This window comes from Colius striatus, chromosome Z (assembly GCF_028858725.1).
Source record: "Colius striatus isolate bColStr4 chromosome Z, bColStr4.1.hap1, whole genome shotgun sequence".
Taxonomy (NCBI): domain Eukaryota; kingdom Metazoa; phylum Chordata; class Aves; order Coliiformes; family Coliidae; genus Colius; species Colius striatus.
The window spans coordinates 82,883,316-82,907,883 of record NC_084790.1 but is presented as its reverse complement, the minus strand read 5'-3'; the positions used below and the strand labels follow the sequence as shown (position 1 = coordinate 82,907,883).

Sequence of the window (24,568 nt, the reverse complement as noted above, 5' to 3'; positions counted from 1 at the left end):
TAATTTAAACCACAGTTTAATTCACTTCAGGACTCTTTTAGTGGTGCCTTAGACAAGCAATCCTGCAACTTCACTCAAGTGCCGGAGTGAATGGCTCATTGTTGAACCAAGACCTCTCTGGCTTTATGACTTTACCTCCTCCAGTCCTGTCCTCAGCATCTACGTGAGATGGAGTGATGTTGTTCTCACTGTGTTAATTCCCTCTTTTTTTTTAAAATGATGTTTTTAACAAGATATTTGCTTTTTGTTTTTCCTCAACAGGAAAAACCAGAAGGATATCAGTCAGCTTAGCACTGTTGCATGAGCTGCATGAGCAAGGCTGTGTCTAAACTCACTAGCCGTTTTGGGTGAGACAGATGCTGCCATCCACTGACTTTGGACCCAGTGGTACACACATCAAATTTTGCAGCTGCTTCACTCCATCACAGTAGATTTTCTTCCCTTTACTGTTAATTTCTTTCTGGGCTGCCTTTGCTCTCTCACTGGTAAAATGAATCCATGCATGCCAAAAGAAAGGAAAATGCACTGGGTAATTTGAATGGGAGATCTTCACAGGGGATCTGGTTAGGTTGAGTTATAGACTTCACGTTTCTCATGTTTCAGAGATGCTCAGGCCTGGCCTCAAGTGACTTAAAATGGCATCTTTCCAGTAATTTGTGCATAGGAGCAGGCAGGATTCACTGTCAGGCTGTGCTGCCTCCACCTGCTTCCACCTGCAGAGCGGTGGCTTGTTCCTCAGAGAACCAGATTCCAGAACACCCTGTCTGATTCTGGTGCTTTAATGAGGTTGTTGACATGCTGGAAGAGATTCACAAGAAACCAAGTGGCTTGCAGGTCTGTGATGGATGTCTTGGAACGAAGCTTTGTTTAAATTATCAGAGCTGGTTAATAAGTAACAAGATCAAAGTCTGCTGATGCCTACATGGGAATGAGGTGCCTGGTAGCAGCCTGCTCTGTGAACTAGAGGCAGAGCAGGAAGACCTCCACTGCAATGTGATGGGTTCACTGGATCATTGATGCAGCCAGCTACAGGGAGGGTTTAACTACTGCAGCAACTGCCTTAAAAAAATCCCTAAATTTCCAGCAATTACTTTCTGAATAATTCTGGGTGAGATCCCAGATCGGGTGTTAGAGTCAGGTTTAGTGACATTTGCTTGAGGTTGTGTGCCTCAGATGGCCAAAGCTCTCCCACTTGCCAGAAGACTGAGATTCTCTACAGGATCGGTGCAGAACTCTGGGACTGATAGAAAACCTCCCATGCCAAGTTGGGTGCCTGTCACCAACCTCCATTGCTGAACACTGAGTGGTGCAGGTATCCTATTCCTGTCCTTTTAGGGGGTGGGATTCAAAGTGGGAAGACTAAAACAACAGGCTATTCCTCATCAAAAGGATGGAGAATAGACACACCATGTGTCCATTACATAACTGTCAGGTATCATCTGCCTGGGAGTTAGCAACCAGCTCTGGGTGTTTAAGCACATGTGAAGACTATTTAGTGCTGAACAGAAGGCAACTGGGGTTGGTGTCTGGCAGTTAAGTCCCATGTGATTTAAGAGGGCTAAATCTGTGGGTTAACTCATAAGCTCTCTGCCAGTGAAGCTGGTTGACGTTTTTCTTCTGCCTGCTGTACTCTGTAGGAAAGTGGCTCTGAGAATACTCTTTGGACAGAGCTTAGTGGCTGAAGTGGTCAAAAGAGGGGTTGGTGGTTGGATCCCAATCAAGCTTAATATCTGAGCTGTCCCACAAAGTGCCTGAATTATCCCTGACTGTGCTAACTCACCAAGCAGGAGCTGTCTGGCTGTTAGCTGGGTAGAGTGCTTGAACTTGTCAGTTCTGCCAGGAAAGACTCTAATGGGCCTAATCCAGCTTCACAAGCTCTGCCTCCACACCTCCATCAAGGCTCAGTAGCCTTCAAGAGCTGCACAGAGAGCAACTTGATAGCAGATTGCCATTATGCTGCTGGTCTTCAGCTCAGATTGCGCTGCAGGGATTAGGTATGCACAGGGAGCTGCATCAGCTCTTGGGTTGCAACAGGTACTTTAGAATGTTTTAAATCTACATGTGGATCTCTGCAGATTGCTTAAACTCAAGCCCTAGTCTGACTTTAATGGCTTATGCTGTGGATGTGTGAAACATAGCCAGTGCTTGTGGGCTCCTTGCCATCCCTCATTGGTGGGGAAATCATTCCCAGGAGCTGTGTTCCTTGTCACTGGGCATCACTGAGAAAAGTCTGGCTCTGATTTCTTTACTCTTCCTCATCAGACCTTCATATGCACAGATAAGATCCCTCTGAGCCTTCACTTTTCCAGGCTGAGCAGTCCCAGTTCTCTTGGCCTCTGCTTGTATGACAGGTGCTCCAATCCCTTAACTAGCTCTGCAAACCTTTGCTGAACTTTGCTATATTTGCTCAGTATTTCCATGTTTCTCCTGGGACACTAGATGTGTCTCACCACTACTGAGTAAAAGGAAATGGAAAAAGAAATAACCACCTCCCTTAACCTCATAGCAACATTCTTCCTAATGCAGCCAGAGAAGTTGTTGACCTTCCTTGTTACAAGAAACATAGCTGGATCATAGAATCATAAAATGGTAGGGGTTGGAAGGGACCTTTAGAGATCATCTAGTCCAACCCCCTTGCAGAAGCAGGGTCACCTAGATCAGGTCGCATAGGAACATGTCCAGGTGGGTCCTGAAGACCTCCAAGGAAGGAGACTCCACAACCCCTCTGGGCAGCCTGTGCCAGGGCTCCCTCACCCTCACAGTGAAATAGTTTTTTCTGATGTTTAAGTGGAACTTTTTGTGATCCAGCTTCATCCCATTACCCCTTGCCCTGTTGTTAGAAACCATAGAAAAAAGGAATACCACAATCTCCTGACACCTACCATCTAGATATTTGTAAATATTAATATGTTTGCTAGGACCTCCAAGACTCTTTTTTTTGCCAATCTACTTCTCAGCTGGGTGGCCCATGGCATGTACTAATACATGGAATGATTCCTTTTCAGATGTATGACTTTCCACTTCTCCCTGCTGAACTTTAAGAGTTTCTCGTAAGCCCATTTTTTTGAACCTGTTGAGGACCCTCTGGATGGTAGCACTGTGTATCAAACACTACCCCCGTTTTGTATTTTCCCCACATTTCCCGAGAATGTACTCTACCCCATCACCCTGGTCATTAATCAAGACGTTAAACAGTTTTAGCCCCAGTATAACCCCTGAGTTACACCATTAATGACTAGCCTCTAGCTGGAATTTGTGCCATTGAGTACAACTCTTTCAGCTCAGCCATTCAGACTGTTTTTGATGCAAATTGCTATCTGCTTTTTCTAGGCACACTTTGTGAAATTGTCTGTGAGGATGTTATGGGAGGTCATGTCAAAGCCAGATGATGCTCCAAAACTGCTTCAGTAGGGTAAAGGACCTCTGCAGCTCATCTGGTCTAGCCTTCTGCTGTAAGGCTGACTATAAGCAAATCCACTATCTCGCTTTCAGAATATTTCCCAATCTTTGGTTTCTCTGGAGGTGTGTGTAGACGCAGCAATGGAAATGGAGGTATGTCAGGAAAAGGGCATAACTATGCAGTGTATTGAGTGAGAGTGATGCTCAGCCCATGCTGGCTGAGGAGACAGTTCCTCTGTCCCAGAGATAGGGTACCTGGAATAGCATCAGCTGATCTGATCCCATCTACATCTGTGCTCACATTGCTTTTCATCATCTGTCTTTATGGAAAAATCTCTTCCAGCACAGAGCACCAATGGGTCTGTCACAGTCTTGCACTTTTTTTGCAGATGTGTTTCCGTTTATAAAAAGTGAACCAAAAGCCATGCTGGTGTGGGCAACTTCTGTCCTTTCATTTTGGCCTGTAAAAATTCTCTAGAGCAAGTTACTCTTTGACATTCCTTCGTGTGACAACTGGATGGTACTTGGCAAGCGGCTGTTGGCATGGCTGGAGAGGAGTGCTGTCTGCTCCAGCACCCAGCTCCCTCTCGTGGTATGTCTCCAGCACATCCATATGTGCAGTTACGGAAATCAGAGCAAATATTAACGTGTCCATTTTCAGTAAGGTTCATAAACAGCCATTCCCTGGCCTTGGCTTGGTCAAAACTTCCAATGCTCTGAGCTTGTGTTGGATGCTGGTTTCTGCTGTTGATGTATGCTCCCAAAAGGAACAGTTCTCTTAATGAACACAGATCGCTTCTCTGCTCACCTGCTCTGGACACCCACGGTCCTTTCTTTCCAGCCTGGTATACTCTCAGTCCAAACAGCTGCAAGAGTGCTTAAGCAATCTGTAAAACCACTTATAGCTGAAGAGCAACTGTCTCTGTCTCCTGGGTTAGCACTAGGGCATGAATTTGTGAAGAGTGGGTTGTAGATGTTATACAGATACAGTAAGATGTAAAAAAACTCTGTGCTGTCTGTTTCCTCGTCTTTGATTTTGTGTTCCCTGCCTGTTTTCCAGGCAGCACCATCACTTTTCTTATCAGCAATGGGCATTTGTCCAGGCTGAAATGAGATTGATTCACCTATGTGACCTCCACTGGAAACTTCAAGTGCCATGATCCTACCTGCAGCTGCCTACCATGGCAAGCTAGCTCTCAAGATAATGTGCACTTTGCCTGGAAGACATTGGCCTCCCTTATGGTCATCTTCAGCTTCAGGCTCTTTCAGACCTTCTCTTCTCTCCCTGACATGTGCATTGATTCTGGAGGATGGAATATCAGTTCTGCCTGACTCTTGCCATGATCCTTCTTGTTTCTTTGTCCAGGAACCCAGGAGCTGGTAGTGAGAAACGCTCTCTGCTTCATCACATGAGTCTGAACCTCAAGGCTGCTTGTTTATTAGGTCATCTGTAGCATTGTAGAATGGATGATCCATACTGAAATATCCTGAAATAGTAGAGGGTTTTGAAAGCCTGAGGTTGACAATATGGCTGTATTTTGGAACCGGAGATGAAATTGCAGCTGAGAAAATTGTAAATTTCAGCTTCAAACCCCTCTTCTGTTCTCCTAGCTCCAAAGAAAATCCAAAATGGCTCATTTTCCAGACCCATCTCAAGACAACAGAATCCACAGAAGAATGACAAAGCTGGCTGGAGTCGTCTCATTTTTGCAACATAAGGTCAGGGTTTTTTTCTGCTACTTGATCCGCTTTCACAATTTCAGAGTCAGTTCACTTCTCTGGATCTAATTTCAGTTTGGTAAAGTTTCATACCCTTTCACCTTCCTTTGTCCTGATGGTGGGGGTATGAGTCTCAGGGCATGTCTCAAGGAGCAAAATCCATTCTCACAAGCCTATATATTGTAGGAGATGAATGTGTTAAGCTTTAGCAAAGAGGAAAGTCCTATAATAATGCCGACAAGAAATTCCTTCAGCATATAAATCCCAGTGATTACTATTTTCTTGCCAAGTAGCCCTTAATAGAAGTGGAAGGTGCTGTAAACAGCACGGATTGCATCTCAATCAACAAGAGAAAGAGGACTGGTGACATCCAGAAATGAACCAGCAGGCAGCAGGAACAACTGAAAATTAATAATCAGTGCAGTGTATAGAGGTAGTTACACTGGCTGTAATGTTTATGGGATTTTGCAAGCACTGTGACAGAGCAGCATTTTCATGCACACACACACAAGCAGACATAAATCCATTTGTAGTAAAGATGTACATTTTGTATTAGATGAAAGAAAGAAAGATAAAAGCCATATGTGTTGGATAATTCAATTTCTGGGAACGAAAAATGCCCTAAACAGGATTTAATATACACTAGTGAAATAAACTCACTCAGCTACGGTAAGAAACTGTTGCTGGGCTGATAGTTTGCCATCATCTTTGCCTTTCTGATCTTCTCCAAAGGTGAGAAATCTCTGCCTTGTTTCTGACTGAGTGGGCTTGCAGAGCAGAGATTTGGGAATGACAGAGCAACAGAGCTGTTGGCACTTTGCTGAAATGAAGGACGTGTGGATAAGCAGGGTCAGGTTCAGGCTGGTATGCCATGGAGTGACAGGAAAAAAAGGCTCCAGATCATCCTAAGTTGCACAGGTCAAGAATGTCTCTGTTTCTCTGCCTCAACCTTTTGCAATTTGGTACACAGCACAATTTGCTTTGCAGTTGCTGAGATGTGCTAAGCAATCTGAATCCCTCTGCATTTTCGGTGGATGCTTTTGGAAGGGCTCCGGCATACATTTGGTGCTTCAATCCTGCTGTGCTGAGTGAAGCTGCACATTTTGGGAGCACATATTTCAGCCTGCTTCTACTATCTGTGCAAAGGGCTGTCCCTGGAGAAGGATGTGAGGCTGCAGCTCCATGGCAGCTTAAGCTACTGAATGCACTGAGGTAATTGAGCGTGCTCAGGAGCTGCCAAGCTGTAGCTGGGAGGTGTGCAAATTCATTCCCAGAGAAAACATAGTGGAAGAAACCTTTGTTTCCCACAAAGCTATGTCCTCTTCTCGTCTCACTGCTGGGATGTGTGAGTTCCAGCTATGGCAGCAGCTGTAGGAATTTGTAAAAGACCCTGAGAACTGTGAAATCAACTACAATCAATAATTTGTTTTCTGTTTGAACTTCTTTCATGTTTCAAATTAAAAGGCACCTTTCTGTTGGATGGGGAGTAAGGTGGCAATGTTTGGCAAGCACATTTCACCCAAAGAGTGGTGATATTTCTGTAACCCTGGTAAATGTGATCTATGAAAGAATAAGTCAGCCTGAAGTGTTGGGGAATACATCTATCCCTACATACTGGAGATAGTAGCATGGATAAAGCACAGAGAAAAGTCCTAGCAGCTGGTCATTTTAGAGACTTATCTGGATGTAAAATCACAGAGTCCCCAAATGTTGGGAGTTGGAAGAACCATCCAGCTCATGAGAATTGGGCTGGATGAGTTGGAGCTCATCCAGCCCAATTCTCTGCCCAAGCAGGTTCCCCTTGATCAGGAGGCACAGGAATGCATCCAGATGAGTCTGGAAACCTCCTGAGAAGGAGCCTCCATACCCTCCCTGGACAGCCTGGGCCAGGGCTCCCTCACCTCTCCTCCTGTCCCAGTGGAACTTCCTGTGTTCTAGCTTCTGCCTGTTACCCCTTGTCCTGTCACTGGCTGTCACAGAAAAGGACTGGCCCTATCCTCTTGACACCAGGCCTCTAGGTATTTATCAGCATTGATAACATCCCCCTTCAGTCTCCTCCAGACTGAACAGCCCCAGGTGTTGCAGTCTTTCCTTCTCAGAAAGATGTTCTAGTCTCCTCATTATCCTCACAGCCCTGCGCTGGCCTCTCTCCAGCAGTTCCCTATCTCTCTTGAGCTGGAGAGCCCAAACTGGACACAGGATTCTCAGATGAGGCCTCACCAGGACAGAGTAGAGGGGGAAGGGGATAAAACCAGGCCTATACAGTTGGAAGAGTTCCTATGTGACCTACTCTCAGTGGTCCTGCTCTGGAATGGGGGTTGGACTGGATCAGCTTTCAAGGTCCCTTCGAGCCTTTAAGATTCTGTGATTTTGTACTGTTGTAGAATCCTGGGTTTTTCAGCTTCTAGCGAGGCTCTCTATTGCTAGAGTGCCCCTCTGTAATAAAAAGCTGCTCCTGATACGTGCTGGTGGCTGCTAGGTTGCTACATGGCTTCATGGGCCTGCTGCTTTGGGAGTGTGGTTGATGCCTACTCTGCATGTGTGACAACTTCATGCTCCTGTTTGCCCTGGTCTCTAGTTACATATATGGGAAGGAGAGGTGTTGACATTGCAGAAGGACTAGGAAAATGACAATATTTATGTTAAGCTCATAGCTGTATTGAATGGTGCAGGGTGAGAAGGGCCCATGCTCTGCTGCATAGCAGTGCTGGCAGCTTCAAAGTGGAAGCAAACAGGGAAACCTGCTCACTAGCTACAGACTTGAACGTATCATGCTTTGTCTGACTTGCTTCCTGTGAAATATTTCAGCTACTTCTCCCCATCACTGTTTGAAGGCATAGGAGTGGGTTTTCCAGCCCTACAGCTTTGGATAACTTGCCTGGGCTGAGAGGTGTCACCATTTCCTATTGTGGCCTCCGTCTATACTGCTGTTTCTGTCTGCCCTGGGCCCTCGTAGTACATGAGGGGGTTGTTGGGTATCAAAAAAGGTCATCAGATGAAGGAACTGAGAGGTAAACATCATGCTCCAGCAACTAGGATGCTCTGGTGAGATGGCAGCATGGCTCTGACCTCTGTCGACTGAGGAGGCAAATCCCTCCCGTCCACATTCCCTCAGTGCAGTTTGGCTAATTGTTCATGGAGATTGTTTAACAGGTAAATAGTTCTAGAGTCATCAATATCCAAGCCAGGACATTTAAAACACTTGCCTCAGCTTTTTCTGTAAGAGGTTCTGTGAATGTTTTTATCAACAGAAATAAATATGTCTATAGGAGAAGAGCTGAGCAAGTCCTCTCAAAGAGCATTTTTTTTTCTTTTAGAGGGTACAGAACAAATAGAAGAGTAAGAAAAATGATATTTGAAGCAATAAAGTAACTTTTTCTTATAATCAAATAGTACATGTACTGTTTTTACAGTGGAGTCCAGTTAGAATAGACGGTCTTCTCTCTTCTCGTACAAATCCATTGTGTTGCTTAATCTACTCCCATTTGCCTCTGTTGTTCTGCTTTTGAAGGTAAATTTTCAGGAGATTGTTTCTATATATACTACTGCCAGGAGTTGATTTTCTGCAGGAATATTTACTTCATTTTCTGTGGAGGTGAGCTGGGTGGAGTGACTGCTCTAGCTATAGAAGAGGCTTTAGTATTTAGGCTCTTCTTGTTTCTTTATAGGCATATTTGTTTTATGATAGATCTCTGGGAATTGTCTCAAAATTATTAGTCTCACTGAAAACTGTACATTTGATTTCTTTTAATGAAAGGGTTTTTTTATAGAATTCAATAGACAGCAGGCTGTTGGACTACTAATGCTTCCTTCCAGGAGACACTTGATTTGTCTTGCCTGTTTTCAAGAATTATAAGTACTGGCTATAGTTACTCAAATCTTTTGATTAGCTAGAGACTTAATAAAGCTGTTTATACCCTATTTTTTATGGATGGCTTCAACTCCCGAAATTGCTTTACTAATAGATTTCAGGATGGATTTTCTCGTGACTGAGGAATTAATGTCTGCAGTGGCTCTTACGTAACACATTTTTCCAATAGACATGTTGTGCTTGGACTCCACTCTTATTTTTAACAAAATAAATAATATGCTTGGTATAACTAACCATAGTTGAGGTTTTTCTTCAAAAATATGGCTCTAGCATTATTTTATAGTAATTTTGGAACTTTGTGTTGCTACTAAGCAAATCTTTCTTTAATATTAAACTGTGCCTGAGCTAAATGAAACTGTGCAGAATAGATGACTAGACAGGAGGAAGAAATCTTTTATGATGAGGGTAGTTGAACCCTGGCATAGGGTGCTCGAAGAGGTGGTATATGTCCCAGTCCTGGAAACATCCCAGGTCAGGTTGAACTAAACTAAACCATATCCCTCCCTACTTCATCTCTGCTTCTTTTGAATGTCTCTAGGGATGGTGACTCCACTGCCTCCCTGGGCAGTCCCTTCCAATGCTGAATAACCTTCTGGGTAACACAGTTTTTCACTCATCTCAGAGCAGGTCCACCCAAGCCATGGGCAGCCAGTTTCTCCGGGAGAATGTTGTGGGAGACTGTATCAAAGGCCTTTCTGAAGTGCTGGAAGACCATATCCACAGCCTTCTCCTCACTGACTCAGCGAGTCACCTTGTCATAGGAGGAGATGAGATTGGCCGAACAGGACCTGTCCTTCATAAAGCTGTGTTGACTGGGCCTGAGCCCTTGGGTTGTCCTGTGTGTGCCTCAGGACTGCGCTCAGGATAATCTGCTCCAGAGCCTTTCCCGGCACTGAGGTCAGGCTGACAGGCCTGTAGTTCCCAGGATCCTCCTTCCAGCCCTTGTTGTAGATGGGTGCCACCCTCCAGTCCCCTGGGATCTCCTTGGTGAGGCAGGACTGCTGGTAGATGATGGAGAATGGCTTGGTGAGCACTTGGCACCAGCTCCTTCGGCATCCTCGGGTAGAGCCCATCTGACCCCACCAACTGTGTGTGGCAAGGCCGCACACCACTACCCCGTGGACTAAGGGGGTCTCATTCTGTCCCTTGTCCCTGTCTTCTGACTCTGGTGGAAGAGTGGCCAGAGAGGGACTGGTTTTAATATTAAGGACTTAGGCAAAGAAGGCATTAGACTGAGGCAAAGAAGGCATTGTGTCACCTCATATGTTATTCTGCTTTGTTTCTCTCACCAGCAGTAGCAGGGGGATGTCCCTAATCTTGCAGTCTCTAGTGAACATATGAGACTGGTTTTTAACTGGCACTGATTTGCACGTATCATGGCTCCAAGAGCAGCTTGGCAGCCTGTTCTCCTGCAGCTCTGCTTTCTTCCCTGCCTGCTGACACCTTTTCTGATGCTTTTCCTGGAGTCGCCATGCAAGAATAAGAAGCTGCATATGCAGCCAGCAAGTACCCATTAACATCCTCTGTGATAGCTTAAATGCTTTACTTTAGTGCCTCGATCCTGGGTTGTCTTTTGGAAACAATCTATTTCTCTTAAATTAGTGTCTTTCATTCCTTATTCTTGTGTTACAGAAATGCAGCTGTGCCTTTGGGGTCCTGCCACTTGTCCAAGGTTAGCTTCTCTGAGACTCTAATGGAATTTGCATGTGAGGTTTTGATCACTATAGTGCTTTTCTGATTGGTAAAGTTGTGCACCTGCCAGATCTTCCTCCCTCTAAAAGAGACAGGTCAGGTATCATAGAATAACAAACAGAAGTGTTTGGTTGGAAAAGACTTTTAAGCTCATCAAGTTTTACCTCACACTTACCTCACACTGTCAAGCCCACCACTAAGCCATGTCCCTCAACACCTCAGCTACATGATTTTGCAAAATCTCCAGGGATGGGGACTCCTCCACCTCCCTGGACAGCCCAATGCCAGTGTCCAACAAGCCTCTCAGCGAAAGAGTTCTTCCTCATCTTCAACCTAAACCTCTCCTGTTGCAACGTGAGGCCATTTCCTTTTGTTCTGTCAGTTGTTACTTGGGAGAAGAGTTTGACCTCCACTTCACTACAACCTCCTGTCAGGTAGTTGTAGAGAGTGATCATGTTTCCCCTCAACCTCCTCTTCTCCAGACTAAATAATCCCAGTTCACTTGGTTGCTCCCCATCAGACTTGTGCTCTATCAAGCTGTGATCAATCCCATACCTCTTAGTTTGTCTGGTTCAACAAAAGTCTCACAGCTAACATATCAGGCAGACTGCTGGGGTTCTTGACCTTTTATTAATCTTTGAGAAGACCTGTGGCATGTGAGAATGCCAGCTCATTCCCTTGGTGCTTTCCTGAAGGGCATTTGTAAGGTGAGTCAGAGGTTAGCCTGAGGTCTAAAATGGGGTAGAGGAGTAACACAAGTTTTCAAGACTGAGGGTGAACCAGGTTATAATGGCTACAAAGCTTGATGAGTCCCTACATTTTTAATGGCAGGATTATCTTGCGTAATGAAATTTGCCCTCATGTGCATGTGTGAGGCTATACTGTCACATGAAGCCTCAAATGTGGTGTTGCTCAGAGAAGGGAGGAAGTAGTACCTAAATTTTAGCAGATTCTCTAGAATGGTTTAACCTGTTTAAAAAGCATCTGAATATACTTACATGGCACAATATTTTTATCTCCCAGGCTGAGTTCAATCTTGGATGCTGTTTCTATGGGACATTTAGGGACTCTGGCAGTTCTGGGTGTTTGCTAGTGTTTTGGTTATAAAGGCACAAACAGTGTCATGAGCAATACCCAGGATCACCTGTTTCAAAAAGGTCCAAGTGCTGGGTTAGAGCTGGGCTTCACCAGCTCAAAGACCCTTATGAAAATCTGCAGGATAGCTCTACGTAAAGAGCAGAAAGGGCAGCATTTGATGTGACTGTGGTTGGATAGCCTCTTTGGATTTTAAATCTTCAGGGCTTTGGGTCTATGATTTTAAACTGATTGTGTGAACTGACTGTAGGATGACAGAGCCTATCTGCTTTGCAGAGATTTTGGAAAAAGTTCCCATGAAAATTCCTCTTTAGGACAACTATGCCTTCCTTATTGTAAGGATTTGAAGCAGCCATAAAGTGGCAGTGCTCTCTTGAAGATTATGCCTATTAGAAAACAACTGCTGGAGAAAACGTTGGCAAGAAGCTTCTCAGCTGCCTGCGGCTAACTCTTGTCGTGCCTCATGATGTTTCTCTGAGGCAGGTGGGACACTGAAGACCCATGAGAAGATTCCAGTCTGACACCCACTAAAAATCAAGGGGAATCTTTACCTGTGGCCTAATAAAGTGGAAGTTTTCCTAGGAAAGAGAGAGAAAGTACTGCAGTAACTGCCACCAGCAGTAGATGATTATCTCATTCTTTACATGAAGTTTTCCTGTTTCTCACTGGTTGCGTGTTAAGGATTCAGACCTGCTGTCCTGCCTTCAGCGGGACAAAGATTGTATTTGTAAGACAGAAAATTATGCAAGGAAAAGGAAAATGCTTGTTCACTGCTAGCTAATCACTCTTCTAGTCTGATTAAAGCATATCTATTCATACCTTCATTGTCTTGGCACTTAATGAAGATTCAGGAGATGGAATAAAAAATCATATGCACTCTATAAAAGCATTTACCTGTGTATGTTGTGGTTCTAAAGAGGGTTTAAGAGGATTAGACACTGATGCGAGACAAGAAAAGAAGAGATCAGTCTGTTTATTTCCCTTTCAAATATACATGTTCTTAATTTGAAGTGCAGCTCTTGATGTGGTTCTTACATTATTTATTATTATTAGATGCCAATGCCTTCTCAGCGTATTTATTTTGTTAAATTACATGTCTGAAATTAAATATAGCCTCTTGTCAGCTTTAATTTTCTTCTGCCTATTCTTATAATTATTATTGATAAGAGGTGACTTTCAAGTTAACAGCGTGTGGATTGATAAGGCAGCCATTATTACATTACCTGAGTGCTTTTTTTGAAAGCTTAGCTCAAGGACAAACCATGTTTCCTCTGGAGTGTGGGATGTTGAATCTCCAGCCTGCAGGCCTCTGCCAAAGACAGTGCTTGGGGATCTAGTGTGCTTGTCTACTGTCTGAAAAACCGCCCCAACACTGCACACTCATGGACATTTGAAATCAGTGAGCATGGTGGATTTTGGGGGTGCACAGGGGAGTGCCTCCTGTGCTGATGGTTGAATCGTCAGAGGGTTTCTGTTCCTTTTGTTTCTGCTCTTCTCTCCTGCTCTCTGATGCTCTTCTCTTCATTCTCAGGTAGTAGATCTGGTTGGCTTCTGGGTAGGTGACTTTGCAGAGAGGGATTTTGTAGATGGCTGGATTGTCTGAATTTATCAGCAAAAAGAGAAGTGCGGAGAAGCAAAAAGGCCAGGTGCAGAGTGGCAGCCCAAGCTGGAAGGGGAAAGAAGAGAAGACAGATAAGTGCCTTTTGGTAGCTCTTTGTTAGTATTCCCTTTGCTCATTTCTGCTTGTTGAGAAGTTTGGGGGAGCCTGTGCTCTCACTGAGTACAGTGTGACATGCCTTCACAAACCTTCCTGTAAGGGATTTCCTGTTTGGATCTGGAGGAAGATATGCAGATGCAGATGCTTACTTGGTGAGGCCTACATGTGAGCTAGGTTCTTGCTGGTCACTGTAGGTCTGGGAAGCTCCTCTGCTGCCAAATGTTAACTCAGCAGTGCACTCTGAGGTATCTAGTTTGTCTGAAATGTATGCAGATACATTGGAGACCTCAGTGCTTCAGGAGATGCAGCTGTTGGCCAGAACATCACTTGACCTCAATACTGAAGCAAATAAATAAATGCTGGATCTCATCCTCAGTGTCCTTTATAATGCCATGTAATGAGAGAGCAAACATTGTCCTCAATGCCCAAGTATTACTGTCTTTGCATCCAAGCCTCAGTCCTGCTCTGGGACCCCACCTGTTGAACTGACTTGGGGACTGCCAAAAACAGTCTCAGGGAGAAAAGTAAATGTTCTTTTTTTCTTTTTTTTCCTCTGATGCATCTCAAAAGTAGGTGTGCTTAGCAAGGCAGCCCATCTGCCTGCACCTGCACAGTACTAAGTGGATGCTAAATGAATACATTTAATGCTTGAAGCTGCTAGCTCTAAATTTTGTTTATTTTAGGTCACAAAATCAGTTTTATTTAAATATGGTTTTGCTTTAATCTCTCAGATCTTAAAGAAGAAACAAAGCTTGGCACTTCTGGCTTCACATCTTTCTTGTTATGATACGAGGATTTTGTACTTAAGTGAACCGTTTCCTCCTCATTTTAATTCCCCTCTCCAAATAAAATTTATAACTGTGGGTAGGCTGGGAGAAAGCAAGAAGGAAGTTCAATTTTAGAGCATTAGGAATTGTTAAAAAATATTACCTGCCACTAAGTGTTGAATCTCAACCATAAGTGGTTGCTGGGATTCACATATGCACAACACACAATCCCGCTGCGGACAGCAGGTTGCAAAGGTCTTTGGAATCTTATTATCAGCTATAGAGTCTGCAAGTGCACGATTCAATCAAGAGAACTTGTACAAGACCTGCCACTGGCTGCAGCATTCTCATTTCAATTGCTGTCAAAACTGACATGTAGGATTTCAAGACGCTTCTTTAGCATTCTATCATAACAAATCAAAATACATTTAAGAGAAAAGAACAACAAAATCCTACAAAAACTCCCAAACTTACCACAGATAGGGCATTAGCAAGAGCTGCTCCAGAGTAGGCACAAAATAATGCTGAGAAAAGAAGACCAAAGACAACAAAAAGTGAGGAAAATCTCGCTCATCTTTCCAAATAAATACTCAGAAATAGTGATATTTTCCAAATGCACTCTACGGTACCCTCCCACCCAAATGATGTGAGGAATAATGTCAGAATTCAACAGTTAAAATGCCCTAATACTGCAATGGGCCATGTGAACTACATTGGGTACTAATGTGCTCTGCAGACATGACTGTTGTATGAAGAATGTGGTTTTGTCAAGAGGAGGTGATATTTCTTTCATCAGTTGGTACAACTTGGCCTGTGTGCACTGGAGGATTACAGAAATTCTCCATTTGGGCTTCAAATCACAAACAGCAATGAGTGAGCTTCCTGGCCCCTGTCAGGGGTGGCAAAGCAGGAAGGAAGACACCCAAGGACAAAATCGAGACAGAGGAAGCTACTGAGCAATAAAAACACAGAACAGAAAATTCCTGAATTGCAAATGATTGGAGGCCAGGTGAGTCTTCATGGGAATTTTGTGTATGCTACACCATTCTTAAACTCTTCCCAGAGAATCTATTTTTGACTGCTGTTGGAGGTGGGGTCTTTATGTAGATGGATTTTAAGCTGACCTTGGGCAACAGCCCTCTTCTTATGACACATTTCCTCTAATGACACATACAGTTACAAAAAGGCTGCTTCTGTGAACCTGCTGAGTTGCTGATTCGCTAAACTTCCTATGGCATAGTTTGTGCTCCTTTCATTAACAAGATATTCCACCCTTTTTTATTGTTCTTAAGATATGAGGGCCTAAAGGCCCTTCTCTCTGCACTTGCAGCTTGCACATCCAAGCTCAGCTACAATGTCATCTCAGAAATAACTCTAGTATCTATTTTTGTGGCACTGGTGGTTGATTCTGAACCTCTGCTGCTCAGAGACTGCTTGGATGCATACATTTTTGTCTTCCTTTTAGGTAAAAGATACTTACCACAGGCAAGTGACAACAAATGAGTCTGCCAAGTGAGGGCATAGAACATACCCCCAGTTGCAATGCATGCGAGTGCGCAGTTGTAATTGTGTAAGCCAAGGTAGATGCTGTCAAATGGTGTTGCAATGCTCAATGCTGCAAGACAAAAGGCAAGTCTGTGAGGTCAAGTATGACAGCGATCTGCAAGAAGACCCATCACTTGCTGGGAATTCATTGTCTGTTTGCCATGACATCTAGATAAATTTAACTGTTTACAAATATGTAAAGGGTGGGTGTCAGGAGGATGGCGTCAGGCTGTTCTCAGTGATGGCCAGTGATAGGACAAGGGGCAATGGGTGTAAACTGGAACAGAAGAGAAGAATTTCTTCCCTATGAGGATGATGGGGTGCTGGAAGGTGCTGCCCAGATGGGTTATGGAGTCTCCATCTCTGGGTACATGCAAAACCCACTTGGACAAGTTCCTATGTGACCTACCCTAAGTGGTCCTGCTCTGGCAGGGGAGTTGGACTGGATGAGCTTTAGAGGTCCCTTCCAACCCTTAAGATTCAGTAGAATCTGTGAGATTTGCATCTCAGGCACAAGCAGAGAAAAAGTGAAATCAAGTGAAGCACATTATTCTGGAGCTCTGACATTCACAGAATCACCTAGAGTTGGAATTTAGCCCATTCTCAAAGGTTTCTTTCAGACAAAACTTTATGTTTATGCTCCAAGTGTGTTGTAGTTAGTTTTCCAGGTGATGATATGGGGGATCCAGACAGAATCATAGAATCATAGAATGTTAGGAGTTGGAAAGGACCTTCTAGTCCAAACCCCCTGCAGAAGCAAGTTCACCTAGATCAGGTTGCACAGGAACATGTCCAGGCGGGTCTTGAAGATGACCTTCTCACCTGGGTGCCCTGCTTGCAGAAAGCTGTGCTCACATGAACACCTTAAACCTCACACATACCCTGATATTGAATATCAGAGGCAAAGCTGTGTCTTTTGTGGGAGTAAGCAGGGTTTTGCATCTCTTCCTAGTGACCTTTCCTACAGGTGATCTAAGCACTAGATGTAGTCACTCCATCATAAATTCTCTGCTGGGCTGGGAGCTGACCTCACAGGTACTTCTGCAGGATTTCTCATAGACTTCACGTGTACCAGGAAAAAGAAGAAAACAATATGTAGTGCACAGGCCACCTTCATGTCACTCTTAAGATTAATACATTTCCTGCTATAATACTCTCATTTGTCTTCTGTTTCATCACCATGCTTATCCCCAGATGCTTTCCCCTGACCTTTCTTTTCCAGATTAAATGTCAGACCTGTACAAAACTTGCCAGATGCTCTTAACCATACAAATTGTAGAGAGTTTAGTTTAAAACCAAAAATGTGAGGCAGCTCACATCTTGTACAAAGTGCTTCAGAGCACATACAACTTGTTGGATGACTCTGCCTTTTCCAAGGTGGCTACCTCAGACTACACTCTCTCCTTCATTTCACATAAGTGGCATTAATCCCATGTAACTTCAAGGGTCAAATTCATCTCGCTTAACTAAGATTTTTTCTCTGGTTAGTAGAGAAACATGCTATTTTGAGTGGCATTCATTTTGCTATTTTTACAAGTCTGTTTGTCTTCATTGCCTGATCAGGTCTGAGGCAGACATCTGCTTGTGGTGGTAATTTTAAACAATTGTGGTGGCAAGAGATCAGTACTGAAGCTATTTCTCTAGGTTTCTTTATCGTTATCTCCATAGGATTCATCACACGCAGTGACAGGAGAGTTAAGCAAAGTGGAACAAACCACCTGCCTAAGTTACAAATCTAATAACAAATGAAAAGCTTAAAGAAAATATGTTTCTGTTCTTGTCTCCACCGTGTTGTGTGACCTTCAGTAAGACCTTCCAAATTTACAGACTGTTCAAAAAATGAGAGTATTGTCCCAAGTACATCCAAGCTCATGTAACATTAAAGACTACACCTTAGTTAGAAAAATTACTTAGACAAATATTTCTTACCTGCAAACATGCCCACTGTTGACCCGATTGCAGCATGTAAACAAATTAGCGGGGAAGAGATAAGTAAAGCAACAAGGATGATGCCTCCCGTCCAGGGGTTTTCACAACCATACACTTGGCCAACACCAACTGGGATGGACTGCAAGAGCTGCAGCAGACAGTAAAAGGCCATGTTATTATATCTGTACTCAGAATGACACAACAGTTATTTCATCCGAATCATTGGCTAAAAACCAAAGGAAGGAACCCTGACTCTGCTGGGTAAATGTGGGCACTCATTTCCTTCAAAATAACATTAGTTCACTGTTTGGTTTGAGCTTTCTCAGTTCAAGATGGACTTTTACTCCTTTTGGGATGATAACGTGGTGGATGAGGTGAAGGGATTTTTGGGCTTTTGTGGATTTTTGGGTTTTTTTTATGACTTTAGTGAGGGAAAAAAATGGCAACTTTCCTCTGCAGTAATCAGGATATCTGTTCCCTCAGGCTCATCTTCTGCTGGATCAGCCAGGACTGTCTCGGGGGCTTTTACGGCACTGTCCGCTATGCACTGAACTAAGCTATGTATTATGTGAATTGCTACTGGTTGCACGTATCAGATAGCCACTCTGACCATTGTGAGGTTGTTCTCCAGAGCTGAATGCCTTCATGCTCAGCTTTTAATGAAATATCATAACATTATTGGTGTGCAGCTTACCAGTGGCACATTGATTGCAGACCAGGTGATGTTGGGCACTGAAGCTACAGGCTTGATGAGGGTTGTAGGGAAGAAGGGGTTGTAGTGTCCTGTGGCTGCGAAGTACAAAGTCACCGCAATATTGAAGGGAAGAGTGAAAACAGGAAGGTCCCATTTACTGAAGACAGATCCCAAAGCACTGGACAGGATCGGACTAAGAACAGGAGAAGAAACACAAGTATAACTTGTTCATAACAACTGTAGTGGTGAAACACCCTACCACTTTGGTAAAGGTAAGCTAGTGCCAGAGCTTTTAGAAGCATCAGGTAGTAAATACCTTAATATATTAGCCTACATCAGGCAAATAGTAGCAGAAGGCTGTTCATTTTTTCCTTTTTTTTCTTTTTTTGGCCATAGCTACCACTTCCATTAATGGACGGAACAAACTCCACATCCTTCTCTCTGGATAGGTGACCATTGTGTAAGCACTGATAGCTATGCTGAGCTCGGGGAGTTCAATGAAGAAATGCATCCAGTACAGAACTTAGGTATGGATGGAGAGAGGTAATCTGGCTTCTTATTCAGTAGAAAATCCTTATAAGAAAAAGAAGATCAAATTTGGGCAATAATCACAAGAATAACTGTGGTGAAAAAAACTACTGTCTTGAGGAGTGTCCTGGTTTCATCTGGGATAGAGTTAATTTTTTTCCCAGCAGCTGCCACAGGACTGTGTTTTGGGTTTGTGCTGAGGACCATGTTGATACCAGAGTGATGATTTAGTCATTGCCGAGCAGAGCTTGCACAGCATCAAGGCTTTTTCTGCTTCCCCCTGCCCTGCCAGTAAGTGAGCTGGGGTGCACAAGAAGCTGGGAGGCAGCATGGCCAGGAGAGCTGACCCCAGGTAGCCAAAGGACTATTCCATACCGTAAAACATCATGCCCAATGTATAAACTAGGGGGAGCTGGCAGGGAGGAGTGGATTGCTGCTAGGCCACTGGTCAGAGTGTGATGGGCAACTGAACTGGGCATCACTTAGGTTTTTTTCCCTTTTACATTTTTCTCTCTCTTTTATTATTTTTCCTTTCTATAATAATAACAATATATTTATTAACATTGTGTTATTATAATATTTCACTTCAGTTCAGTCTGTAACTTGTTCTTATCTCAAGTAATGAGTTTTTGTCCCCCATTTCTCCTTTCTATGCCATTAGGGGTGAGTGGGGGTGAATGTGTGGCTGTGTGGAACTCAGTTTCTGCCTGGGGTTAAACCGTGACAAGAAGGCATTGGAGTTGGAAATTACCTAATTTGCCTTTTTTAAAAAAAAAAAAAACCAAGAAAAAAATTACTTAACATTTAAGCATTGAGATAAACCTCAAAATGTTTACAGATTCAACTAAAAGGCATGCAAATCTTGAAATATCATGTCTTTTCCCAAAGTTCTTGGCTGTAGAACCCAGGGCATCAACTTCATCAGATCTGCTTTCCTCAGGACATTTCCAGACTGACTGGCACAGGCTGCCCAGGAAGGGTGTGGAGGGTCTTCGAGACCTGCCTGGATACGTTCTTGTGTGACTTGATCTAGGTGGGACCTGCTTCTGCAGGGGTGTTGGACTGGATGATATCTAAAGGACCCTTCCAACTCCTGCCATTCTGTGATTCTATGACTCATTTCCACGTGAAGTGAGTGCCCTGCATCAATGACTTTGTGGGAGCATACTGGCAAGATGATACCTGTTTTTTTTTTTTAATGAGGCCCAGACAGCTCGTGGAAGAGAGTGAACAGACAGGAACTGTCCTTGATGGAAATGTCCTGTGTTCTGTTGCTTCCAGCTGGGCTTTTCTGGTATAAGTGAACTGAATAGCTGTTACAGTCAGCCTCCAAGCAGCAGTGGACATTGTGCAATTTATAAAAAACTCAATTTAAAGATTTCTTTTTTTTGTTTTTTTGGTTTTTTTTTTCCAAGAAGCTGCATTTGAGTCCTAGAAGGTCATTAAGCTGTTTCTAATTAAAAAACCCAAAAACCAAAAACCCCTCATAAACTATTTGGCCTTTCAAAAGCAACATCTTGTGCCCTGTTGTGTAGATACTATCAGTGGAAAAAAATGCTTTGTTCTCTCTGTATAATCTCAGATTAAGCCTATTCTTTCATGGTTCCCAGAGCAGTTTACATATTTCTTTGCCTGTAGCTCTAGGAAAAAAAAAGACTAGCACTTCAGTGAAAATGCTGTCCTAATTTTTGTGCTGAAATACAAAGCTCCTGCCAGTTACATGTCTTGTCAGACAAAAAGGAACAATTAAAGAAATACTGGCATGTAAAGCTGGAATTCAAAGTATCAGTTGAAAAGATCACTGAAATGTCTAATTTAAAAATCTTTCAGCTCTACCCTTGAGTCTGTGAACTAGAAGAGCGAAGAAGAAAAGTTTGAACTAAAGGCCTCAAGGAATTCTGGCAGACAAGATAAAATAAACATTCTTGCAACATGTCCTGGGTATTGAGAGGTTGTTACAAAATGACCTTTGCTGAGAGTGACTAAAGAACTTAAATATGAAAAAAAATGGATCTTAAAAGCAGTGAAATGCAATAAAGTCTCGCATCTTAAAAAGTGACTCTTGAATTAATTTCAGTTAAGGCTGTTAAATAGATTCTGCAGTGCTGTTAGGGTTCGTATTTAGAAATGGTAAATTTAATCTTTAAAGGACGTTGCTTAGCATTCAGAGTTACTTGGGGAAATTAATTTTGCTCATGACTGATTGCATGTCTGAAAAGGGGAGTATTGAATTCAGCCTGAGGGTGAGCAGCAGCTCAGCTCAGCACCTAGATGAAGAATTGTTGGGGTGTTGGGCACCATGACATCCTCCCTGAATGTGTCTTGCCCTAGGAAAAGAAGTAGGACTTACCAAGACATTGATATAACTGCCACAGGAGGAAGAAGCCACCAGTAGTAATCCCCTTTTTCAGAGAAGACAGCCATGAGCAGTCCCACCAAGATCCCGTTATAGCCATGCAGCCCTGCTGCAATAGCTGATCTGTGATGGAAATAAATTGTTGCAAGGCATCAAGCTGTGCTGAAAGAGGCCTGTCACGAGGATCCACTGAAATACAATTTGTAAGTGTCCTGATCCTAGTGAAGGGTGTATAGGGGAGGGATGAAACAGTGGTGAGGATGCTGCCATGTTGCATTGCACTGCTGTGTGAAGGCGACAGTTTAGAGATTGTTGAATGATGATGGTCCAGGGGCCTCCTTGTTACCCAAAGGATTTGCATAGTTGTGACAATAGCTATCAGAGCAAAATAACTATTTGCTCTTACAATGACAGCCAGCTCTTCCCTGTGCAATGCTACAAGCCTGGGGCAGAGGGGCTGGAAAGCTGCCCATCAGAAAAGAATCTGGAGGTGTTGGTGTTGAACATAAGCCAGCAGTACGCCCAGCTGACCAAGAAGGCCAAAAGTATCCTGAATTGTCTCAGAAATCATGTGGCAGCAGGAACATATTGTCCTCCTGTGTTGGGCCCTGGTAAGGCTGCAGCTTGAGGGCTGTGTTCAGTGTTGGGCCCCTCACTCACTGCCAGAGGGACACTGAGGGGCTGGAGTGTGGCCAGAGTCAGGCAGCAGAGCTGAGGAAGGGGCTGGAGCACAAGGGTGCTGGGGAGGGGCTGAGGGACCTGGGGGTGTTCAGCCTGGAGGCTGAGGGGAGACCTTCTTGCTCTCAGCAACTCCCTGATAGGAGGCTGTTGCCAGCGGGGGGAGGCCAATCTCTATTTTCAAGCTACAAGTGACAGGACAAGAGGAAACAGCCTCAAGTTGCATGATGGGAGGTTTGGGTTGGATATGGGAATAGCCTGAAAGGGTTGTCAAGCTCTGATGCATGCTGCACATGGAGGTGGAAGAGTCTGCATCCCTGGAGGCATTGCAAAGCCATGGAGCTGAGGTGCTCAGGACATGGTTTAGTGGTGGCCATGGGCAGTGTGAGGTGAGTTGTTGGACTTGATGACCTTAAAGACCATTTCCAAATAAAACACTTCTGTGATTCTGTGCTTCCTGGACCACAGCTCTGTCTTCCCTTAACTACTTCCAAACTATCAATAAGGAAAGCCAGTTTTCTGTCTCTAGTGTAGTCAAACCTGGGGCTATGACCTGTCAGGAGATTCTTGATATTGTAATGATCAATTTTCATTAAGTTCCCAGACACGAGGTACCACTTACCTGTCCTGACTGAGGGCCAGAGCAGTTAATGTTGACACAATCATTCCAGTACAACCTGTGAGCATCCACCAGGGACTCTGGATGAAAAGCCCCACCAAAATAATCAGCCCACTGAGAGGGTTGTTGACAAACATCACCTGAGAGGTGCCTCGTAAGATCCAGTCCACCAGCTGAACCATTAGGGGCTTGTCTGGAGGAAGACAAATGACAACACTGTGATAAGGCATCATTTCAGCAAAATGTTCTTGTCTCTACCAGAGATGAGAACTGTGCCAATTGAGAGACAACTTCACAAGCATCTCTCTGGCTGTGCACTGCTGGGGAGCCAGGCAGTTACAGCCAGGGAGGTACAAGTTCCTTAGAGAAAAAAATAATACTGTTTTTCTGGAATAATTATTACTAATATTTGGTGTTGAGCCGTGAAATGTGTCTGTAATGTTCTTGGTTTTAGACACAAATATTAACTATAAGCAGTCAAATATAACCAGTGGCCAGTAGACAAATCATTTCAGGACATTGTATAAGAAAAGCTTTGTTTACCAAACATGGACCACTAGAGAGAAGAGAAAACATGAGGACATGATCCTCTGTGGCTGGGGACAACACCAGCCCATGTCCTGCACCAAAAATAGCCACTTCACAGCCCAGCTATACATAGCTATCTCTTATTTCTCTCCCAATGCAGGAGCTGTACTGCAAACAAATCCAGGCTTGACAAAGGACCCAGCATCCTACACAGCCTCTCAAAGCCTAAAATCCCTAATAATTCTGGGTAACATGGACCATCTGCTCATGTACTGTTTCTGTCTGAACAGTAAACCTTTGAAATCAGTACCTGCTTTGTATTTTATAGCAATGTAACAGCCATGGCATTTATTGCTCCCCCAAGGCTGGTAATGCAAGAGCCTTTGCCCACACAATCAAGAGTCAAGTCCTCACCATCAGCCCACACACAGATGAAGAGATGGTTGCTGATCCAAAGCACTTACAAGCAAGGTTAAATCCTCAGCCCTGATGTGTGATTCTGGGCACTGCTATAAGGAATGTGGTGCTAGTGACACATAACTGACTAAGTGTAAAAGATGACTCTTGCCTGTGTTGAATTATGCTTGCAGTTATGTTAATGGAAAGAGGATGCAGTGAAATCCCCTTCTTGGTGATGACTGGGGTTAAGAGGCCAATGAGCTAGCAGTGAGCTCGGGCCATGCTGTTTGTGCTTTGCCTCAGTAGGTGAAATGGCCCCTTGTCTCGTGCTCATACTGAAAGTACTGTTGTAGTACTATTTTACTTGCAATACTGTTGTAGTATAGATGTTCCCAGCTTGCTCTTCCTAGACAAAGAGCCTAAAATACATCTCTCTGCTTACTTTTCATCCACTCTCCATATTCTTTCATGTCCCCTGTGAGATACTCAAAAACTTGGTGGATGCGATTTCTGCTTCTCCCTGGCAGGTCCTGTGGTCTCAGCTTCTGCTCCGCATAAAACTGACTCTCACTCGAATGTTCAGTCACGATGATCTCTCCAAGCTCCATCTCTGGTGTGGTGAGAAGTGGAAGCTGTAAATCACAAAGCCCATGTGTTAGAAAATCTTTCAGTTTGTGCCCTGGCAGCTTGCTGCTGTAATTTAGAGCTACATGGTGATACCCCTTTTCAAAGATGGGAAGTTTCATAGAGCAAGGACCTGACTGTACCACTGCTGAGAATGGTGTGTATTTCTGTCCAGGGTGGTAGATTCTCCTCCTGGAGATGGGGGCCAGACAATGACCCACTGCTGGGTCACAAAGCTGCAAGGGGAAAGAGGGATGTGGCATAGGTGCCCAGCAGCATCTCATTCTCACTCTGTCTCCTGATGCAGCATGTGACAAGCTGCTGGTTGGACAGGGAATGTAATATTTTCCAAGTAACCAAGTGGTACCTGCATATTAACCTGTAAGCACAGCTATTGCTGTTGCAGCT

At 43.9% G+C, this 24,568-nt stretch overlaps 1 protein-coding gene across 1 annotated transcript; it reads right to left on the bottom strand.

Annotated features, from left to right (window-relative positions):
- Positions 1-13,172: 13,172 nt before the first annotated feature.
- On the bottom strand, positions 13,173-24,144 carry LOC104559154 (urea transporter 2). The gene is made up of 8 exons (XM_010204374.2): positions 23,979-24,144; positions 22,613-22,802; positions 21,307-21,435; positions 18,429-18,621; positions 17,735-17,882; positions 15,741-15,875; positions 14,735-14,784; positions 13,173-13,442 (listed from the first exon to the last, which is right to left on the bottom strand). Exons 1-8 carry the CDS (start codon positions 24,142-24,144, stop codon positions 13,173-13,175), a joined length of 1,281 nt encoding a protein of 426 aa, XP_010202676.2.
- Positions 24,145-24,568: the final 424 nt, after the last annotated feature.

Bases quoted from the DNA above. Each gene is read 5' to 3' on its own strand.
- LOC104559154 (XM_010204374.2), bottom strand. From the start codon at position 24,144: ATGGAGCTTGGAGAGATCATCGTGACTGAACATTCGAGTGAGAGTCAG. The intron at 18,622-21,306 runs GTAAGTCCTACT...TCCTGTTCTTAG, and splicing joins GCAGTTATATCAATGTCTTG to TCCGATCCTGTCCAGTGCTT. The intron at 14,785-15,740 runs GTAAGTATCTTT...TTCTTTTCTCAG, and splicing joins TTTGTTGTCACTTGCCTGTG to CATTATTTTGTGCCTACTCT.